At 46.7% G+C, this 22,420-nt stretch overlaps 1 protein-coding gene across 3 annotated transcripts in view; it reads left to right on the forward strand.

Annotated features, from left to right (window-relative positions):
- The first annotated feature begins 9,718 nt into the window (after window positions 1-9,718).
- The window catches only part of LOC125714834 (metabotropic glutamate receptor 1-like), a 47,377-nt gene continuing 34,675 nt past the window's right edge, over window positions 9,719-22,420 (forward strand). For 2 of the 3 annotated variants that reach the window (XM_048985834.1, XM_048985836.1), the window contains exons 1-3: window positions 9,719-10,335; window positions 11,345-12,187; window positions 16,771-17,020. In XM_048985834.1, the coding sequence (XP_048841791.1) occupies window positions 11,476-12,187; window positions 16,771-17,020 (962 nt within the window). In that variant the 5' untranslated portion in view covers window positions 9,719-10,335; window positions 11,345-11,475. Of the gene's footprint in view, window positions 10,336-11,341; window positions 12,188-16,770; window positions 17,021-22,420 lie in introns of all 3 variants that reach the window. The other variant, XM_048985835.1, reaches the window with a different exon arrangement.

Consider the following 22,420-nt stretch of genomic DNA (forward strand, 5'->3'; position numbering starts at 1 on the left):
GAGTACATTTACATTCTCTGGAGATGTAGCGCGTCGCTAAATCACTGCTGAAGTGTGAGGTGTCGAGGGCACGCGCAGTTGAAATGTGTTTTGTCCCAACTGCACGGTCATGTGACAAAGCCTGTAAAGGAGTCGCGCCATTGATATGTTGCGAAGGTCCCTTATTGGCAGCAGTGCTGCGCCTAGATGGTCGCATTAAAAGGGCTTTTTGATGATGCTTGCCTGTAGCTCACATTTCGCAACTTTTAGGTTGGCCTCCGACTTTGATTACATCGTGTACCCTATTTCCTTTACTCATTTTAGTTATAATTTCATTCAGAAACCATGTGCCACAGCTACATATTCACCCCTGCCGTCCGAATAAGGTCTGTGTGTGTTTGAAGGTGACACTCATTTTTCCGTTTCTTAAGTGTGTCGGCAAATCAAGGATTTCTGAGACTAGCTGTCCTTTTATCTCCACGGATGAAAGCGTACCCCGCATTGTTGATTGTAGGTCAGGGACAGCATGAACCAGCCCGGTGTCTATAAGGAAAACCAATTAGGATCCAGGTTATTAATTTAATGCCGAAGAGCAGGCATTGCTTAGCAACAGGCTTCCTCAGTGATGCAATATTTTTGCCCAGTCAACAGATGCATGCAGCTAAACAAGAATTACCACACAACAGTGACTTTGGTTTGACTTGAAGGCCATCCTGTCCTAGGAAGAACAGAACTCAAGGCAGCTTCGGGATACACTCCAGGAGTAATTGGTTAGCAGATAGATGAATGGTCTACTAATTCCTCAAGTCCTCTATTAACTTCTGTTAATTGGATGCTGACTGAAAGTTTTAAGCTCTCTCTTACCATGAAAAGACAACAGAAAAAGACAGGGAAAATGCTTTATATTTTTTGGTAACATTTTAAAATAATGTATAAGGATGCTATTTACAGACATGCACACATGACTAACTCCTTTGGCAATCAGAATCTTTATTTATCCACAGAATTTATATTCACGCAAGCAGGATGCTGAATAGAGTTCGTTCAAATAGTTGAAAAGGATGGCTTTTGTGTTCCACTTTCACACAGTTTAGGGGGCAAACTGAATAAGCATTCAGATCTATGGTTCATTGAAAGAAAAGCAAATGAGAGAAGACGATGCCAATAGACGGCTTCAAATGCAGTTGCCATTTATCAATGGAGGCTGATTATACCAGTCTGGAGTTATTAGGGTTAGTGTTTATTAAGGGTTTGTCTGGTGGCTGTTGTGTTTATTTGTCTAATCCTGGCTGATTGAAATAAAAGGTCAGTGACAAAGCCGTGAACTAAAGCGTTACACTTGTGGGTGTTTAGACCTGTTGTGAACAGAAGACAAGTGATGCTGAATCCAGACAAAGGCTTTAATTAGATCGACCTCCTGTAAAGCTCCTGTACACCTCGGGCAGTTTTCCGCCGCCCTGTCCCCATCGCTGCCTGCAGACTGTTACCGGGGAAACTGGGTGATGCTTCTCTGTTTTTCTCAAAGGCGCCCTGCACTGACTAATGAGCGGAGAGGAGGCACTGCGTCCGAAGCTCGCCAGTGATGTTTACGCGGCGACAAACTCGGGAGTCAGAAAAGCGGTTTTGCAGACATTTGATCTCCTGTTGCTCTCCTTCTTCGCCCAGACATTTTGCCTGTAAATGTATTCCTGAAACAGATGACTGATTGTCCAGTAAATTGCAAATATAATAATTTGTGACCGTGGTATGGTTACAAATGGAAATGGGAAATGAATCCAGAAAGTCGCTGCCTTTTTTATTTAAATGATTCTGTAGTTCACTTCTGCTGTGTAAAAACTCTTCCTTCAGCTGGTGATCATGTGACCTGTCTTCACAGGCTGTCGTCTGGGAGGTCCAATAGCGGAGTTTTGGCAATGTGTAACAGTTTTTTTATGCTATTGACTTCATCGTGGGGTCCATCCTCTCCCTGCAGGACATGCATAGAATTGTCTCTGAAATCAGTACTGGAGAAACAACGCTAATCCACAAAGATCTCTGTTCATATTGTTTACAGAGGAACCACATCTGCTTCCTGATCCAGAAGATTTTTTTTTAATTCATTTTCTTCACTAAAATTGAGCTCTGAGCCTGATGGCTTAATCACTGCTAGTGGAAACGGGGAAAAAAAGCCCTCAATGTCGAAACTGCAGGCATGGATGGGGTTCACAGCAGCAGCCTGGACCGCAAGTCAGAATTCTGATTGCCTGCCCCCTGCTGGTGTTAGATGGAGCAGCAGGTCCTTGAGTGCCTGGGCTGTTGCTTGGCAATACATGATCACATATATTTGTATGATAAATGATGATGAAGATTCTGATTCTGTGTGAACGGTTGTGATGTTGTTGTGGCTCTTCGTAGGATCATTATTCACCTTCAGCTTCCTTCCTTTCAGGATGGGACACTTCTGCTCTAGTAGATCAGGGATAGTATGTAACCCAAGAGTACATTAAGAAGGCCTGTCTGAAGACCTGGGCCTTTGCAGCACAGGGCCAAGGCTGTAACTCTCTTTGTTTTTATCTACAGAAGCACCAGCATGCTTGGTAAATAACTGCTTGTTCTGGATGAAACCGAATGAAAAAAAAACAAGTCATTAAGCTTTCTGTCTCCTAATGAAGCCCTTGGTGTTTGGTTCTGCATCCTGGCCACTCAGGCTGGGCACTAGGCCCTGCTCATGACTATGGGCACAATTGTCTTTGGTTTTATTCCTCTCCATTTCTCGCCCCCCCTCCCCCAATTTGGTTTTGTCCCTCTCCACTCACCACCCCCCACCTCTCCATTCCTGCCTTCCACCCATCTCTCAGATCAAGAGGGTTTTATCCCCCCCCCACCATGTCTGATCCATCAGGCAGCCTAATCGCCATTCAGCCTCAGGGTTAATAGTCGGTTGCAGTGAGTCGTGTTTAGCTTGCTGCTCAAGCCAACTGCCATGCAGGGCAGGGAGTTATTAGCAAGTGATTTCTGATTCCCTGCAGGGAAGCAAGTGAAATGAGCCGTTCAGGGGAATGGATACTTCAAGTATATAAATCTAACTCATAATTTTTTTAAGCTGCTTTCTCAGGAGGGTGCATGATCTGTACCGAAGAGCTGGATGGGACTAGGCGCACATAAGTCGTAAATTAGCCACAAGTTAGCTGTAAGTTAACCATACGTTAGCAGTAAGTCCACCATAAGTTAGCTGTAAGTTAGCCATAAGTTAGCCATAAGTTAGCTGTAAGTTCACCATAAGTTAGCCATAAGTTAGCTGTATCAGGCAGACCCAGGGGCTCCAGAGGATCCAGTGAGATCTTTTAAATCGTGATACTGGAATGTTTGAGACAGCATTTTTTCCCCCTACCTGGCCTAAGGCTAAATGTAAATCTATAAAGAATGGACACTTAACCTGAGTGGGAGGCCTGGCCAGCTGGCATGTTGTCGATATAGAATACGCTTTTTTGGAAATGCCTGTTAAACCACAATCAGCCACCAGGGGGAGCTGAAATACATCTTCTGCACGGAAGTGTGGATATTCATTCCTTTAGTCATATAGCTTAACCCTGCCACATCCTGCCACTCTTAGTCAGCTATGTGTGGCACCAGTCTCCAGATACACCATGTTTTGGACGCACGGAACCTGCTTGGTTCTGTTTTAACATACTCAGGTATTATGCATGTATTTGACAAGTGGGATTCTTCATACCGACCATTGTGGATTAACCTCACACAGAACAGCATCTTTCTGGAGATAGCATGGGGGGGGGGGGGGGGGGGGGTCTGGTAGCAGTCGCGGCCTGATTTTCATGCATTGGCCCAGCAGTCAAACCACTGGCAATCTGTTGAAACCAATAAACTCCCTTTATTTTTTTTAGTGGACCACCCCTGCTACTGTTATTCCGATCGGTATATTTAGCCTGAACCTCAGTGACGAAAAGGGCCAGCTGTGCACGTACCATACAAACGGCAGCCCCTGCAAGCAGCTGCCCCGGTTCCGGGAGCCCTCGCGGACGGCAAGGAAGGATAATCGCCATGGCAATTAGTGACACTGGGAGCCCGGGAAGCTGTGAGTGGAGGATCTCCAGGGGCTGGAGGAACAGAGCGTGCCTGGGGTGTGTGGTGTGGGTGTGGCCAAACCCTGCCCCCCCACGCTGGCACTCACCCTTCACTTTTTTAGCGCCAACACGCATCGCACTGACCCAGGTGTCCCTCGGAGAGACCTTTACAAATGTGTCACATGGTTTCCAGAATTACTCTCCACCCCTACCCCAACCTGGGGGCAAGGCAGGACATGGGCCCCTCAGGAGATATCACTGTCCGCGGAGCCGGCCCTGTCCTTTGGACCCGTCGTGGCTGGTTTGGATCAGTGTCAGAGCCGGACCCTGGAGGGACTGCCAGTCACAGGCATCAGCATCCCGGTGCTGTCTCAACGTGGTTTTCGCATCACAGGATGTGTCATCCGCAGCAGGATGCTGGCGGAGCCCCAGGACCAGTTTGGACTCAATTCCTGTCCGCCTTCCCCTCCCCAGGACCTCAGTGAGCTGCATAAACTCTTTTCCATCCAACTGTGACCTCTCTGCTTTGGTTAAAAGTGACAGAAACAAAACTAAACAGCAAAAAAATAGCAGCATAAGAAATGGCTGCATTTTTCCTTGTAAAATGTTCATGTGAATTCTGGGCACGGTCCTGCATTAATTCACAAAGATCTGATTCCTCCTGGAGTGACCCGCCAAAGCTTCATCAGTGACTGGCCCTGGTGGAGGTTTCTGCCAGTTCTATGTACCAACAATGTCATGGTAGTTGGACTGCAGAGCTCTCAGTGTCACATGACTGCATCAGTGCAGAATTTAGCTTATATATCTCTGGTCATCACAAGCATCATGACGCCTAGCGACTGACTGTCCCCTGCCTGCCCATCTCTGCTTTGCGATCGCTTTGGTTTCTCGAATTCCCTACATTATAAACATAACAGTCATGCTTAAATTGTTAGTCTGGAGGACATCATCTCACAAGGAAAAGTAAAAGCCAAGAAAAAGATTGAGTACAGAAATTCCTCAGCCTTTTGTGTGATGTGAAAATTGCTCTGCACTGTACACACAGGCTTATAACAGGCTTAAATCACAGCTGTACGCCAGCCTTCAGTCATCAAGGTCATATTTCCTGCTTGGACTCGTCAACGATTGAGTGACAGTTACCACGGAGACGGCACTCGCCATTGCCGTAAATACCATGTTCTGGTCCTGCCCTCTTTCAACCTTCCCACTGCTGTACCTTTTACTGGCGGGATGAGGGATCGCGCACCTTCCCTTCAGAGGAGCAGCACGGTGCGATCCATGATGAGCTTCGGTACAGCGGGACCTTTTCGTCGAGACGCTACAGTCCATCGCCTCCTCCCCCCCGGAGTTGGAGCGCAGCTTTAATGCACTCCATCGCAGGCTGCAAAACAAACTATTTTAGTCACAGAAAGACTGTGAATTAAAATGTCTTCTCCTTGGCACAGAGTCCTACTTAACAACCACAATTACGAAAGCTTTGTCGTTGATGGTATAATAAGGGCTAGTGACTTCCATACATCAGCTACGCGCCGCGGGGGAGCTGAAGGTAACTCAAGGTCATCATCATCACTTGAACACCAACCTTTGTATCTCCCCCCCCCGCCCCCCCCGTGAAATACACTGAGGCCACATACATTATCCTGCTAATCTTCTTTTCTCTCTTCCCTGTCTCTGGCTTAAATTACTGCCAAATCAGCCGTTAAAATCACCAGGCGTACCTCCACCTACTCGCTGACGCTACGCCTCTGTCGCCGCTCTCCTTCGGCTGGCCGCCAGCATCACCTGTTTTTATGCGCCGTAGACATTCCTATGCTGCCATTTCCTGTAGTTACACGGCCCCTGCACCGCTAATGCAGTTTGCTCAGCAGATTCCCCCTCTGGCCATGCGGGGCAGCGTAGCACAGGCTGTGGTCTCAGGAATCGGATGGACGGCCTTAATTCTGGACATTAAGTATCAGATTGCTGCCGCCGGCTGCCCTGCTCTTGCATTCAGGCTCGTCGGCGAGTTCGCTCTGTGACTTCATGGGGTTGTTGTGCAGTTACATCAGGATCGGGCTTCCGAGAAGGAGCACACACCTGCTCTCAGTTATTATGAATAATTTCTTACTTAAGAGACACTTTTTTTCCAAAGCAAATTGCATAGCTTGTCATTTTTACATAGTCATAAAATTTTCCCCCTTGTGACCCTGATTTAAATAGTTCAATGGAAGATGCGTGGATGGATGGATTTTCATTTCTCAGATGCTTTTCTTTTTACATATATATGCGGACAGTAGTTCAGTTAACCATAAAGCCAGAAATGCATGTTGGGTAACATGCTAATATTCTAACCCATGGATGTACCTCAAGGTATCCCATACCATGTGTGTGTGTGTGTGTGTGTGTGTGTGTGTGTGTGTGTGGGTGTGGGGCTCCGTGCCATGGAGCCTTTGCCTTTCACTGGGTGTTAAATATAGCCAGCACCAGAGGGTGGTGTCGGTCCACCTTAAAATAATATTTTCCCTTTTGGTGACTTGGAGGCTAAACATTAGCGACGGAGATGCTGCCTGCTGTATCTTTAGAGCATTTATGTCATTGCGATGTGCTTTGATTTTGAGGGAACATGTTTAACTTCTCAAAGTATGTTTTCATTTTAATGTTTTTTTGTTGAGCTTATTGTAAGAACTGTATGTACATGTATCTTTGTCTAGATCTAGACTCTGTTATCCATGTCCATGATCTGACATCCAGATCTGTATGTAAGGAAGATGATAAGTTGTCGTGTGAGGAAGGGGAATGTATCCCGTCTTACTTTTTCTGTTTTCAGATTAGAAGTGTGAATGTCATTTGCTCTGATGCACCGCTGTGCTGGCGACTGGTGAGTGGTTGCAAACACATTTGCACGGCCTGAAATTCATTTGGGCCGTCATCTGACCACCAAAACACATTTATCACAGTTGGGCTTGAGATCTTCAGGAATATTAAACACTAAGGGAGGGACGGAGGTAGCGGCAGACAGGGGATCGAAACACCATGACCGGGAATTACCTAAGTGCCTCTCTGGACACTGACTGAGATGGATGAGACTGCATAAAACACTGATATTTTGCCAGGTCCCACCCCTCCTGTCCCCCCCTCCACTGATCTCGGGTAAGTGTTTATGCAGTAGCCTGTATTTATCCCAGACAGCGCCGAAAACGGGCGGCCATATTGAGGGATTGAAAAGGCAGCGCAGGGAGGACTGTGTACCGTGGACCACAGCTGGTCTGCTCTCCGAGAGCTCGGAGCGAAACGACGTCGGAAGTGTGACGTCCGGGCGAGATGCGGAGGCGTGATGTCTGTCTGCGGAAGGATGGGCGAAACTCCACCATGCTCCATCCAAAAGGCACAAATCGGCGTTTAATCCCGTTATTTAAGTGCCTATCTCACTACACCTTTCCTCAAATGACTTACAGTGTCATATCTTATGTGGTATGTAACTCGGTTTATTGCTGGGGCAGTTAGGCACGTTTTGATATCAGCATGAAACTCCCCCCCCCCCCCCCGCTCCCCAGCAAACATTTCATTAGATTTCACGAGTTTGTTCTTCATTCCGCATGCTGTTGTTTTCGTTGCCTTGGTGTGCTGTTCATGGTGTGGCTGTCCAACATTTTTTTTTTGTGGCTAAAACGGGGATGGCCATCTCGTCTCATTGTTTTTAAAGTGACAGTTGTCCTTTTTCGAGGGCCTCGGTGATGGTGCAGGTGTGGAGGTGAGCGCCCAGCAACGTCAGTGTGCCTGAGGCCCCACCCGCATGTCCCGAACGTGACGCGTGGACACGCCCAACTTCAGATCACTCTTGTCTCTTTGCCATCGAGTTACGCTCGTCACTCAGTTTCTCTCTCTCTCTTTTCTGCGACACTGAGTAGTCACGGTATAGTGGGCACGCTGTCAGGGTAACAGCGTCTGGCACCTGTGCTTAATCACCGACATGACAACAGAGACCCGGTGTGGGAGGGGCCACGACAAGGCCATCATGGAGGGGGGGTACTTGATGTGTCAGCCCTGCCTTTGCCGGCACACACGCCCTGGCGACCCCCCAGGCTCTGATGTGGCGCATCTGGCTGCCTCCCTTGGCCTGCGCTTCATCTCGCCACCATCATCGTCACCAGCTCCCCTAACCCCCCCCCCCCCCGTCTCCGTACCCCAGGATCAGCACACATTCTCTCTTTCCGTTTTGTTTTTTTTAATCCCTCACCACGACTGTCCTGCGTCTCCAGCACATTAGCATAGTGACATGAATCATACAGGAGAGGCTGAGTCTCTCTGTCTTCCGCGAGAGGATTCAAAGCCCTGGGCTTGGCGTTCGTCTCTCCGTCTGCCGGGGAACAGCACCCCCCACCCCCTCCAACACTGTAGAAAATACTTTGTTTTTTTTTCCCATCTGAGATATTTGAACTGTAAAGTCATACTTTACCCCTCTTACCTCCCCCCAGCATGACCACCTCTCCCCCCATTACCCTGAAGGATGTGGGATGGTGTTTCACGAGCAATCAAACGGGGCGCACTCTCACATCTGCGCGGCACGAGCGGGAAATGTATGCCTCAGCAGGGTCTCTTCCGGGCACGTTGGCGTGGTTACAGGCATCCCTCGGACAGGTGAGGGAAGGTTACCAGCAGATAGGTGACTTCACGCTGTCTGTGTGTGTGTTTGGGGGGGGGGGGGGGGGGGCTCTGCTAATTTCCACATGGGTAGTTCAGGTCCTACAGTGACAAATCAATGGCCTCAGCTAAGAGGGACCATGTACTCTGTGGTAGGAGAATGCAACTGTCATTCCAGCATGGGGGGGGTGGTTGTTCAGGGTTGTGTGTTTCTTGCCAGTATAGTGAAGTGGGGGTGGATTCTTTTCCGCCCATCAGGTGCAGCAGGGATGGGGCACCGTGTGAGCTGCAGAATAAAAAATGAGTGGATTGGTGGGGGTGTGAAATCAGAGGAACACATGCCTGCTGCCCTCTGCTTCCGGGCGTGCGGGCGGGCATACAGGGTGGGGGGGGGTGGTTTTCAGGTAGCCGAGAGAGGCAGCATCGGCAGCGTCTGCGTTTTCGGAGGAGCCGTGGAAAGACAAAAGGAAATGTGTGTTGGTGTTCCGGTCAGAATTCGAATGCTGCCCCCTGGAGAAGGTGTCTTGTGGGGACAGATACACGTCACCTTCACCGGGAACGACACAGAGCAGCTCCCCCAAGACAGATACCCTAACTGTGCCGCCCTGTGATTTTGCCAACATTATTTATGGTCAGTCTAAGGGCATTTTGATGTCTTAACTCCTGTTCAATTAGGAGTACAAAAGAATGTTTTCTTTTGCATAACTTCAGTCCAATCAATGCAGGCGATTTCTATTTTTTTTCATATAATCTAACATTCACTATTTTTGCTGCTATATTTATAATATAAGTACACTAATATATAACAAAATATACACATTTAATCTCATTTCCCAGCTCTTCTGCTGGTGAGGGTTTCATAGTTTAATATATACACATGCACAATATAATGTAAATGTCTGCTTGGGAGTTTTAAACTAATACACTAGTGACTGAGGGAAGTGGATCGAGTATTTAAGGACTGAGCCTTTGCTCCGATAAGTCTCATTTAATCCGCCAGGCACGCTGCACCTCTCCACGTTTATCATTAAGGTCGGAATTATAGAGCTGACAGGCCTGAAAGGGACCCGAGTCAGACTGGATAGAGGGAGGTTTTGTACAGAGCCCCACGTAGCACCGTATCAGGTACCTTTCGAGGTTTTAATCCCTACAGATAAATACAGGACCGCTCCGTGTCACCGCGGTATAGCGTTGAATTCTCATTAAAAGAGGTTGTTGCAGCAAGACCATATTGGTGGGGTGAATTTACGGTAATAGATCGTCTCGCAATTTCACAGACGACCACCAATCTAACTATTCTTCAGACCTGGCATCACGCATGAGATTCGTCGAAATACGAGGGGGCTTTTGTCTTAGCGGACCTGTAGCCACCGCTTTCCCATTTCACCCGCGCACACTTGGCAGGAGTCTCCGGCTTTTAATTGCTCTCCTCTTCATAGAGATGTACGCACGTCCTTCCGTTATATCGGGGACACTCTGCAGTTTCTGTGACCCGATTTTTCTGATGTAGTGATTTACTGACAAAGAAGGGGGGCACTCGCGTTCTCACTGTGGAGAAAAAAAAAAGAAAAGAGAAATCATCCGCTCATCCAGCGGCAGAAACGACAGAAAGTGTCTTAGACAAGGACTGGGTGCTCCAGAAGACGGAGAAGCAGGCGATGTCTCTCCGATGCAGGTATGTCCAAGTTCATGCGCCGGCTCAGAAATGCACGTCTCCTCGGCGCGATAACACACACCGATCTGGCAGCATTTTACTGCCTAGACGGACCGCTCCACGCTGGTATCGCAGATATCTATTATTTCCTCGACTGTGATCAATCAAGCCGCCACGGACTGCAAATGGTGCCACTGAATTACGGGAAGTGGAAATTGATCACTATTGTTTGATGGGTTGGCTCAGCGCTGTTAACACACATTATGGCAACGCATGCTTGATTCATTTCACTGAGATGATGGATTTAAATATATTGTTCAGTCAAAAAAACGCGTTTTGTGATCAGCACATTTCCAGTGTTTCACGATAGCAACAGTGGCGACGACAGATTGGTAACTGTAAACCCGTGCTTACTTTTGACGTGTACATATAGACATTTGATTTAGCTGTATTTAGTTTCGCCCTAAGCAATGCATTTTTTTTTATTTTAGGCACGCTTCACCTGTAGTAAACGGATTAATGCTTATTTGGATGAGTATTGCGTTTGGCGTCTATACATGTCGCTGTCCAGCGTGCTGAAACCTGCCTTTCATAAACTCTTCCGAGCAAGCAAAAGGAGAACGACATCATTACGATTTCTCCTAAAATACCTAGTAATCACTGCGTTTGAGATAGTATGATGGTGAAGTGTGCCTTGATAGACGTTTTAAGCTTTTTCAAACGTGGTTTACAAATGAAACCACAACATAAATCCATCTATACCAGACAGCTAATACCATTTATACGTTAAAATGCTGCATTATAGATGAAGTTTAACTTGGTGCCAAGCGATTGCTAGCTTTATTGAATATTCATCATGCATGTTTTCGACCAACACGCTTGACTTGTAAGAAAAGTCTAAGTTCTATATTTTAAGACGTGTACGTCGTATTTTTCATTTGATATTACTGTAACGTCTGTTAAATCTGTATACATTCATGCAGTATTCTTTTCCGTTTTCACAATGCTAATACCGTCTTTTTTTCAGCAGGTATTTTAAAACTTCGGGAAATTCTTTTTGCAAAGCATGGTTACTTCGAATCTGGATCTAAAGTAAAACGACCTTCATAATCAGCTTCGGCAGACGGATGTTATGCAGATTTAGATAAAAGCCTTGAAGCAATGTGGAATATTAAAATGAATCTGATAACATTGATTTTGTTTCCTGCTGTATGCTTTGATATATATGCTTGCGGCAGTAACATACATGAAAGGTCAGTGGTGCCTAGATCCGTGTCCCGATCCGTAGCCAGAATGAATGGAGATATAATTATCGGAGCCCTTTTTTCCGTCCATCATCAACCGTCAGCCGAGAAGGTTGCCGAGAGAAAATGCGGGGATGTCCGGGAACAGTACGGCATCCAAAGGGTGGAAGCGATGTTTCATACTCTGGACCGTATCAATTCGGATCCGAACCTCCTACCTAACATCAGCTTGGGCTGTGAGATTAGGGACTCCTGTTGGCATTCATCTGTGGCACTGGAACAAAGTATCGAATTTATACGGGATTCGCTCGTTTCTGAACGGGACGACAAGGACGGCTCCAAGACATGCGTAGACGGGACGCCTCTGAAAGATCTTCCGGCATCCAAGAAGCCCATAGCCGGCGTCATCGGTCCCGGCTCCAGTTCGGTGGCCATCCAAGTTCAAAATCTGCTGCAGCTTTTCAACATCCCCCAGATCGCCTATTCGGCGACCAGCATCGACCTCAGCGATAAAACCCTCTTCAAATATTTTCTGAGAGTCGTGCCCTCGGACACCCTTCAGGCGAGGGCGCTTGTGGACATAGTCAAGCGCTACAACTGGACATACGTATCTGCTGTCCACACCGAAGGTAAGACGCCCTGGAAATGCCAACGCATTGCCGAGGCATGAGCACGTCTGAGACATGAGTAACTTTTATTGAAGTCTAATAGGATGCAGAAGGTGTATGTCAGTAATAAACTGGGGTAGGATGAATCAAGTCGCTGTTGATCGATGAGGATGCATCGTTGTTTACACTCAGCATGACGGGTTTGGTTACAGACCCGCCGTTGTGGCTTCATTCAAAAACATTTAAACGCCCATGTGTGACCAGATGCCTGTCACTATTTTTTTTTACCGCTCCCTAGATGAGTCAGTGTTACAAAACTGATAACTTTTTCGTTTCATGACGCTGCCTATACAAATCCAGTGATGGTTTTTCGAGGAATCAACGGTACACTTCTAACGATATTTAATCTAAAATCACTGGAGGATTAGATAATTACTTCACACAATAGATGGTATTTTTACCTCTTAAAATCACCCAGTATCAGTGTACGATGTGTTACACATAATTTCAGAGTTACATAGCTCTTTCATATGTAAGTTCAAGCTACGTACATTATCATCAGACATAAAACACATTTCTCACACTTATAATGTTACAGATAGACGATGAAATAGGCGAGCGACACACCTAAGTCCGCTTTTAAAGTCTGAATGTTGCACATGGAATCAGCGGTCTGTTAGTTATATGTGGCTCAGGGTATAACTTTTCTAAGGCGCAGCTACTGTAGGTGAGCAGAATGTCCCTGATCTTATAACTGGTCTCCCCGAATAACCTTCATCTCTGTAACGCAAGGGAATTAAGCGTATTAAGCTGTTACATGAGTTATAATTATTCATTTTAATTAGGCGAAATTGGGAAAAAATGGCTAGAGAGCGTAGCTTAACACATCAGAGTGTGTCAGAACAGCCGATCTGAATACATACAGAATGCCGCGTGCTGCGCAACGCCTTAGATACTTTACCGTGGCATGTGGACTAAGTAAGCTATACTTAAGACTCAAATATGCTGTACAGTGAATACTGGGCACGGGTACAATGCGCTAAAGTTACTAAAGTAAATACATGTCAAAGACTGATGTGCAATATGGCTGAAAAGAATACTTCCAGAGCACAGTAAAGTAAATATAATGAAATACTGTAGACATATAGGTCTAGATTAATGCTATAGAATACATAATTCAGATAATACATGGACGCCAGTGGACTTGGTATGTATTAGAATAAATGCTAAATTAATGTCAGTAGTACAGTGGAATGGTCCTTTCGAATATGCACGACAGCAGTAATCAGTAGAAGTAAACTAAACGGAATGTATCATACATTGAGATAAATACTCCTGCTTAGTATATAGTGTAGTGGCGTAAATACTATAGTCATGTTTGTATATAGCACAGTGAATCAACAATCTAGCCTGTTGTGCTGTTGAAGTCACACTCCAGCTGGGGTGGGAAACGTGCTCCTCTGGTGGGTAACTGCATTTCAGGCGCCCCGTTTAGACATGCTCGGCGAGGGGAGAACTAACAACGCAGACAATTCAGGAAACATTCTCTGTTCAGTGATCCAACAGGCAAGATTGCAACACAAAAGACTATGCGTTCTCCTATTTATGTTATTACTACACAATTGCTTCTAATCCACCCACAAAACGGACTAAAATAGCATGGCTTTTACCGGCTCAGTGTGTTTATCGTGTTTCTATGGAGCACGCCTTTATTCACACTTACATCGGCTCCTGTAACGGAGAGTAGGTTTCTCACGGTTATGTTTCATTCCGACTTTTCACCGCGGCCGTCCCTGCACTGTCTCCAGCACAGCATCAGTCTGCACCTTGCGCTTAACGTAAGTGCTGGCTGCAGAGTATTGCACGCTGTTCAATAATGTTCATCTAAATTTAGCTGACAAGCTGTATGGCTTCTGCCATTACGTTACGCAGGTGTGACCGCCGGACACCGTGTTTCTCCGAGAGAAACGACAATTCGCCCCAAATGACATAATTTTTTTATATATATTTTTGAAGTTCTCGCAAGTCGTGTAGGAGCCGCGCACATTGAATATAATGTCTGTTGATTCGCACTCCGGGGAACCAAATCATGGATTTAATCAGCCGTCACAGGTCTCTCACACAATGTTTAATTCGATGCTAATTTTATTCCATTAAAAATAATGAGGGAAGTCCATTTCTGCATTTGCATAGATGAGAAGACCTTAATTAATTTATTAACTCTCGCGGTCCGCGGTTTTCAGGAACTTATTTAATCTGCGGTGAGCGCTGCTCGCCTTTGAAGCCTCCTGGAGTCTGAAGACCCTGGCACCGTATTAAAAGGAGCGGGTGGGTGTGTGCCCTACGCCATTAACATGCAGCGTTTAAAGAGCACAAAGCATCGAGGAAAAAACGCATACTGCACGTTAGCCGTGGAGGAGAGGACGCTGGGTACCAGGGAGGGGGATCCAGAGGGAGACCGACTGAGTGAAGTGGGAGTGAGTGGGGGGGGGTATAAGAGTGAAACATCAGAGCGATGCTGGGATTTAGAAACCAGTCACAGGCACCAATTTACCACGACCTTGATCTCAGAGGGTCCAGGTTGCAGCAGTCGCAAAGACAAGAGCTCGCTATTTGAGAGTTTTCGCTACCTACCTTTCCGTCTTCGCACGTCTGTTGACATTATCTTGCAGCTATTATAATATGAATAACTGTAACAGCGATACTGACATTTTCTGCAGAGTCTGAATGTCTCTGAATAGCGTTGTGATAAAATTGCAGAGCACACTTTCAGCCCAGACACTTAGAGATGGGTCTTGTGCCAGTTGCTCATAGCAACCATGTAAGCCGTCTAAACTGAATAAAATCACCTGAGAACATTAAGACAAATGCTAGGACTTCTGCTAATGAACTGGGCTCTACTTATCCGGCCAAACACGTACAATACATCATCAGTAAGATGTTACATGAAAGAAGAGCTCTTATATGCCTGGACACGCACTGAAAACGCGTTTGATTTCATTTGACAGTTACATAAAATGGGGCGTACAAGCGAATAGTACTGTGTGATCCCATCAGCCAGCGAAAGTTTGTAAAACGTCCAGTTCCACGAACGGGTAAATCGGTAAGTCACAGTAAAGCGGCTTTCCTTCTGTTTACCTTCTGTAAAGGTGAATATTTAAATATATTTACATTTCAATGTAAGAATGGAGAAGGGAGAGAATGTACAACAATGTAATTTCACTGTTTGTGACAGAAAACTGAGTGCAATTCAAAAGTTGTAACTGTACAAATATTCAGACTGCACAAAAATGAAAGCAAGCACCCCCCCCCCCCCACACACACACACACACACAGACAAAACCACAGTGCGCAGCGATAGTGATGCAGAAGGTTGCAGCAGAAATGCTCGTAGTGCCGTAGTAGCCAGTAATGGTTGAACTATTATTAAATTTTTTTTATCACTGTAGGTTATCGCGTTGCCACCACAGGTTTACTGCCATTGTGCCTTCAGCTTGTGAGTAGCAGTGGTGCTCAGCTCCTCGCACGTTAGATGCGGAGAGAAGGGATGGCCCACCAGCGATCAGCTGCCGCCGATGTCCTCGCGGGTCCCGTCACTCAACCGTCAGAGTCAAGGACGTGACAGGCTATCTCCGGTGCAGCTTCCGCTGACAAGTACTCGGTTGGGAAAAGGGGCTTGATGTTTTGAGGGGAACGACGCGCCGCCGGAAGGCTCACGGGCAAAATGCATCCAAACGGCTCAGAGCATCTGAACCGCTTTCCGACGTCTGAAAGCAGGATAGGTTTCTCTGACACTCCGCCAAATTATGACGTTCAGAATGATACGTTGTGTGTACAGCCTTAAGTAAATCCCTACAAATGTTCCTAGTTTTATAAATAAGAAACATGAATTGCGGCATTAAACCATTAGTATCAATCTTGTTATTTTCCTCTTTAAACGGCACGGGAAGATGTCTACAGTTAGAGCCAGGTCTTTGAATGTATCCAGAACGCTTTGACAATGTTCTTCTGCAGAGTGTTTTGATGAGGTGATTTCAGCTGTTTCTGTAAGATGTCATACATAGTCTTGTTTGGAAATCGAAATCGACAACTGCAATTTCTAAAGCATGACTGTACTATGTATGGAAAATACAATTTCTGTGTTTCAACAAAGATGGCTTGAAAAAACAGCATACAGTTCACTCAATCCATCCATCCATCACCTAACCACTTATCTAGTACAGGGTAGGGTGGGGGGGGGGGGGGGCTGTGGTCTGTCCCAGGCCAAATGGGGCATAAGGAAGGGGTATGCCATAGACAGGGTGCTGGTCTGTCCTAGAGTGCACCAACACATAATTTAGAAGCACCAACACGCTTAGCACCTTGCCTTTGAACTGGGGGGATAAAACAGTGTAGCAGGAGATCAAACCTACAGTACACATGGAGAATACGCAAACTCCTCAATTAAATTCCAAAGGCATAATTGACATTTTTAGAGGTAACTGCCAAAGCACAAAAAACATAAACTTTTGACACTGGACAGAGAGACTTGCTTTTAATTTCCTGACTTGGCTTTCCCCTTTAAAGGGTAATAATTCCGTTGAATATTTCTGCGCCTCACCCAGGCAACTACGGGGAGAGCGGGATGGAGGCATTTAAGGAGATGGTCTCCCAGGAGGGCCTGTGCATCGCCCACTCGGACAAGATCTACAGCAACGCTGGCGAGAAGCAGTTCGACCGGCTTCTACGGAAGCTGCGGGAGCGACTGCCCAAGGCACGCGTGGTCGTCTGCTTCTGCGAGGGCATGACGGTCCGTGGCCTGCTGATGGCCATGCGGCGCCTGGGCGTGGCGGGAGAGTTCCTGCTCATCGGCAGGTGAGGCGCCGGCGCGGCTGCGGAAGGGAGGCCGAATTGCGCTTGCACGAATCCGTAAAACCCGTACGTATGTGCAGTGCTTTCCGTGCATCGCTTCCAGTCCATTTGTTTGTTGATGTCTGTTTTATTCAGGTGGTGTATCTGTTTTTAATGCCTGCCGGAAACTTTCTTGAAAATCCAGTGGAGTGCGCGATTAGCCGAAAGCGCCTCTCCAATCAGTTTTCAAAGCAGCGTTTCACAACTGAGCTGAGGCTTCTGATTATGCCATAGAATCTGCACTGGGTCTCATAAAGCAAATCAGCACATGCTGCACGTCCTTCATCTGCGGGGCACGTAAGCCCATTTCCTGTAAGACATATCCGCGCCTCCGTGCGTCTCGGCACAAAACATGCCAGCTCCTTGTTGACGTAAAGCACTCAGCAAAACAAAGCCAATTCCGGTTATGATCCTTTTGGGGGTGCGGGGGGGGGGGGGGGGGGGGGGGGGGTGGTCCATTTAAGAAAAGAGGGCAGGAATTGAGTTGACGCTAGCTGAAAGTGCATTTGAATCTGCCTTTTCTAGGATGAGATGCCAAAGGCCATTTAACTAGATCACATTGTGTTTGTTTAGTGAATTTCGAAATCGATGCTTGCAAAATGTGATTAGGAGGGGGTGGAATCATCATAGTTATCTTGTCATCAGTCTTCTAGTCAGAATGCATGACTGCGCTGAACTTTTTTGTGAGGTGCATTGAACACATATAATGCGGCATATAATTGCATCAGCAATTACTAGACATTGTCACTGTCACTATGAATCCAGATTTTCAAGTGCAAAAAATTGTATTGGGTGCTATCAGTGGCTTGATTGAATAGTCAAACTGAAAAAGCCTGTATAGTCTAAAGATGATTCTATTTTTGTGAGGGCAAGGCAGACTTTTCAGACCCTGCAGCTCTTCACACAGCTTATTTTCATACTTTATTTTCTTGTCAAATTCTATGACCAAATTATCTCAGCACGGTGTGCATTCTTAAATTGGTTTATAAAAATATATTCATACATTTTTTTGTGAATGACATATCTTCCCGAACAGTTTCTCTCATTTATCTCAGTTTTTGTTGCTCTGAGCATATTGTGCTTAAAAAACATGAATGAATGTCTCTGAGACGTGCTTCAGGGACCGGCATCAGACTTCGGCTCTCTAGCATGCACACACACCTCCACAGCTGGCATTTCCGTCGACGTGCACGGTTTTTAAATGCAGCGCGGGAAGTCGGGGATCAGTATTGCCGGGAATGTGGTGACAGAGAGCTGAGGTGAGCTGCCCGTACTTCCTCAGATCTAATGGCCCACAGGACATCTTCTTCTCAGACTCACCAAGATCTGCAGCACTGTAAATACTTACAGAATATCCACATAAATATTCCGGTTAATCCCCCGCCGATCACTCCCTGGAGGGAAATGACTGATTAGACAATGGTGTCAAAACCCTTTACTTATCGATAAAATATTGGTGAAGAATCAGGAACTGTTTGATATTTATCATTTTCTCCCTAGTTCATTAATATGTATGAGGACAAAAAGGAAGAAGGAATGAACACTGCTTTTAGGCAGAGTACTGCTTAGTATTATGCAGTACAGTCTTGCATTGTGTGGTATTGATGACGAGTTTTAATGCAGCGGCATGATCCATATGACAACACTAACTGCACATGCCTGCAGACTGGCGATATTCCCAGCATTCCGAATCTTCCCAGGGATACCTTTAAGATCCCACGTTTTAACCAGCCCTCCTCTGTTGCCCCTCATTTCAGTTCCCCCCTAAAAATGAACACGGAAAGTGCAGAGCGCAGGCACTCAGAGGACCGCCACCATCCTAATCGCAAATCTGTAGCTCCGAGCAGCTTTTGGAGCGCGCTGTTTAGCATCGGAGCTCCCCGGAGATCCCCTGGGGACGTGACTCCTTCGCGGCAAGGGATGCCAGACCTAGATTCCGGCTCAGCGTGCCCCAGCTGCCCGTGGGTGTGAAGAGGGTTGGCTCTCGTGAGGAGGCGTGCCACGGCAGGACGGAAAGGCTGCGGCTCTCCTTGCAGGATGCTCCAGTATCCCGTTCTTGCACCCGCAGATGTTTCCACTCGTATCTATTTTTGCAGTCCTGTGTTTTACCGGAGCCACCCAGGTTAAGCCGTTTACTCGAGGGTAAAATATCGGGGCCCCTCCTGGGGCTTCTAGCTACCAGATAGTTCCTCACCTCCATTCTCCTGGCGTTCCCTGCCCGAGTATTTTTTTCTGTTACTATCTGGAACTTGTTCTGCCTAACAGCGCCCCGTTCTGCGGGTGCGTGGGGCTGACAAGCGGCTTGCGAGTTGCGAATATGAAAGGATGGCAAAGATTTAGTGTCAGGTAGTTAACTGCGGGCAGGCCAGTTGGGGTCGAAATTGATGGCAGCTGGCAGTTGTTTTAAGACTGATCTGAGGAATCCGACATTTAGCACATTCACTCCCATCTCCCACGCAGCCCGGGTGGGTTTGGCCAGAGAAGGCCGCTCCTGATGCGGTCCCCGGCCACCCGGATGCCACTGCCACGCATTACCGTCACACACATGCGCCACTTCACAAAGCGAGGCACACCTTAAGATCTAGTAGATGAGAAAGGTCTGGGAATCTGTTGCCACCCGACATCCTTGTTTCCATGACAACCAAAGAGCAAAAAACTTGTTTCAGTGGTCGCAGCTAAGGCGCAGTCGCCTGCGATTGTTTGTTTGCAGTTCGGTCACATAGGTCCGAATTAACTATGCGTGAAGGTGCCGCTTCCTTTTCCGGCAAAACCGGGTGCGTGGCAAAGGGGGACACTGCATCCAGAGCTCACTCCGGGTCGGCGAATTAGAAATGCCTTTGACGCCTCCAATCACATGTTGCTCAACTTGAATTTGAATTTCCCCGTCACATTTAAAAAAAAAAAAAAAAAAAACACAAACATTTTTAGGAATTATTAATCAACTATATGTGGTGAAGCCTTTATAGAATGTTCCTATTGTCAACATCAGTGTCATAAACGTAAAGCCTGATTGTAACCATACCACCTGCAGTTAAGGCCAGAAGTTCCACCTGAAGCTAAGCAGGTTTGGGCCTGGCCAGCACTTGGATGGGAGAGGAATTCTGGGTTGCTGTTGGAATAGGTGTTGGTGTGACCAACAGGTTAGCCCACCTTGTGGTCTGTGTGGACCCCAATGCCTCAGTGCAGTGATGGGGACCCTGTGCTGTTAAAATGGTGCGAAGATGTACAACCACCGTAAGGTACGTTGTTAAACACTGAATGAGATGCTTACGCTCACGATCGCTACAGAGACTGGAACCACGGCTGCTTGGATGCTGCCGTCGCCCAGTATCATACGACATATCAGTAGCCAGGAACAGATCAGTATTCAAAGCTGACTACTGAATGTGCATCACTTTCACACCATCGTCAAGTCAGACCATAATAAAGTGAGGATCATCTGTGTAAATTGGTGAGCGTTGTAAGCTTCTTTGGACAAATGTGTCAGCTTTAAAAGTGAATAAATCCTACGTCTGTGGACTTCTCATCACTTTGTGTCAGGCAGACCCACAGCTACCTGAACTTGGACCAGTTACTCAAACCGGCACATTCTGAGAGTTTTACAGAATGAGTGGGACGGCACGGACCCGGCTGTACTCGCGGGTCAGCCGGCTGGCCGACAGGCACGTGGCTGTGGGCCAGAACACGCGCTGAGAAGCACAGAACTTCTCCGGGGCACCTGGCAGGGTGCTACACAGCTCTCAAGGTGCCACGACACGACACGGGTTAAGATCCGCCACTTCAGGAGGCTTGGTAACACAGCACAACCAACATCACACAGTGGCAACTTCATTAGATACACCCGCCCGTCAGTGCAAACAGCCTGCTCCAACAAACAGCCGATCACGTGGCTGCGTCTGAATACATGCAGCACGCAGCACACAGTCAAGAGGTTCAGTTCCTGTAAGAGTAAAAATTAGAATGGCTAAGAGGCAATTTTTAAACGTGGTATCGTTTTTGGTGCCAGACATGGTGGTTCCAGCATCTCAGAAATAGCCACCCTCCTGGGATTTTCACACGCCGTAGTGACTGGAGTTTACAGAGAATGGTGCAATAAACAAAACAAACGACAAAAAAAAACATCCAGTCAGAGGCAGTTCTGCGAGCGAAAACACCTTGTTAATGAGAGAGGTCAGAGGAGAATGGCCAGATTTGTTACAGCTAACAGGGAGACCATGTCTGCCAAAATAACAGCTCAGTAAGTACACTAGTGGTGTGCAGGAAGGCAGCTCTGAACCCTTCTGTAATACTCACACACACACGCACATGTAGGTTATATCCTTATGGGGCCTGCTCACTCACTTCTATGGAAAAATGCTAACGCTAACTATGACAACCTAACCCCCATCCTGCCCTAACCATAACCATAAGTAACCAAGCAAAATGCAAGAGTTTTTGCAATTTTAGTATTTTTAGTTCCCATAAGGGAACAAAAACAGATATTTATCACGTTGTGTCCCCATAAGGATAGATATACCCGCTCACACACACACACACACACACACACATATATATATATAAATGATAGGCAAACTGGAGAAGCCTTACACAAGCACATTCACAAGCGCCCTTCTCGTCACAATGCACTAAGCGGCTGATTACATAATCGAACTCACAACATTCTGGTGCGTCTATCCTGGTGTCAGGAGGTGAGTCTGTCGGCTCCAGCCACCTGCCACTGGCTGCCTGCCACAGCTCAGATCCAAGGTGTGAGAAAGGACTTCACAGTTTCCTGCATCATTTTCTTGCCTGCTGCTGTACTTGTAGCCTTAAGCAAAGGGCTGAACTTGGAAGCGGCAAACTTTGTAGTTATGTAGTATGAGTGCATTTAAAAATTGCGGCTTAGGATGAAAATATCAGCTAAGTAAAATGTAGCTTTATTTTTTGGTGAAATCTCTGAAGCAGTTTTAGTGAAAATGTCTGACGAGGTGCCTTTCAGCCGGATTGTTTAGGTGAATTATCGTCTGCGTGCCAGTCTTAATTACTGTCTCCTCAGCCTGGTTTAGGAACATGCAGACAGCGTGACTGTGAAATATGGCCGTACACCACTGTAACAAGGCCACTAGGCATTGCTTTTATTATATCATAATTAACTTAAACAGCCCATTTATTTATAGAATTACTTTCCCTGGATGCGACATTTTGCGATAAAAAGAGTTGTCTGAAGAGGCATGTCTGGTATTAAATGAGCTCCTCTGTCTTGCCGTTTATTACCGCGGTAGCATCGTGGTAACCATGGCTGCTTCGGGCAGACATTGGATGGGCACATTGGTGGGCATCTTTCCCCACGGACTAGGTGGCAAGGCATCGATGATCTACCGCCAG

This window comes from Brienomyrus brachyistius, chromosome 19 (genome assembly GCF_023856365.1).
Source record: "Brienomyrus brachyistius isolate T26 chromosome 19, BBRACH_0.4, whole genome shotgun sequence".
In the NCBI taxonomy this organism is placed as follows: Eukaryota; Metazoa; Chordata; class Actinopteri; order Osteoglossiformes; family Mormyridae; genus Brienomyrus; species Brienomyrus brachyistius.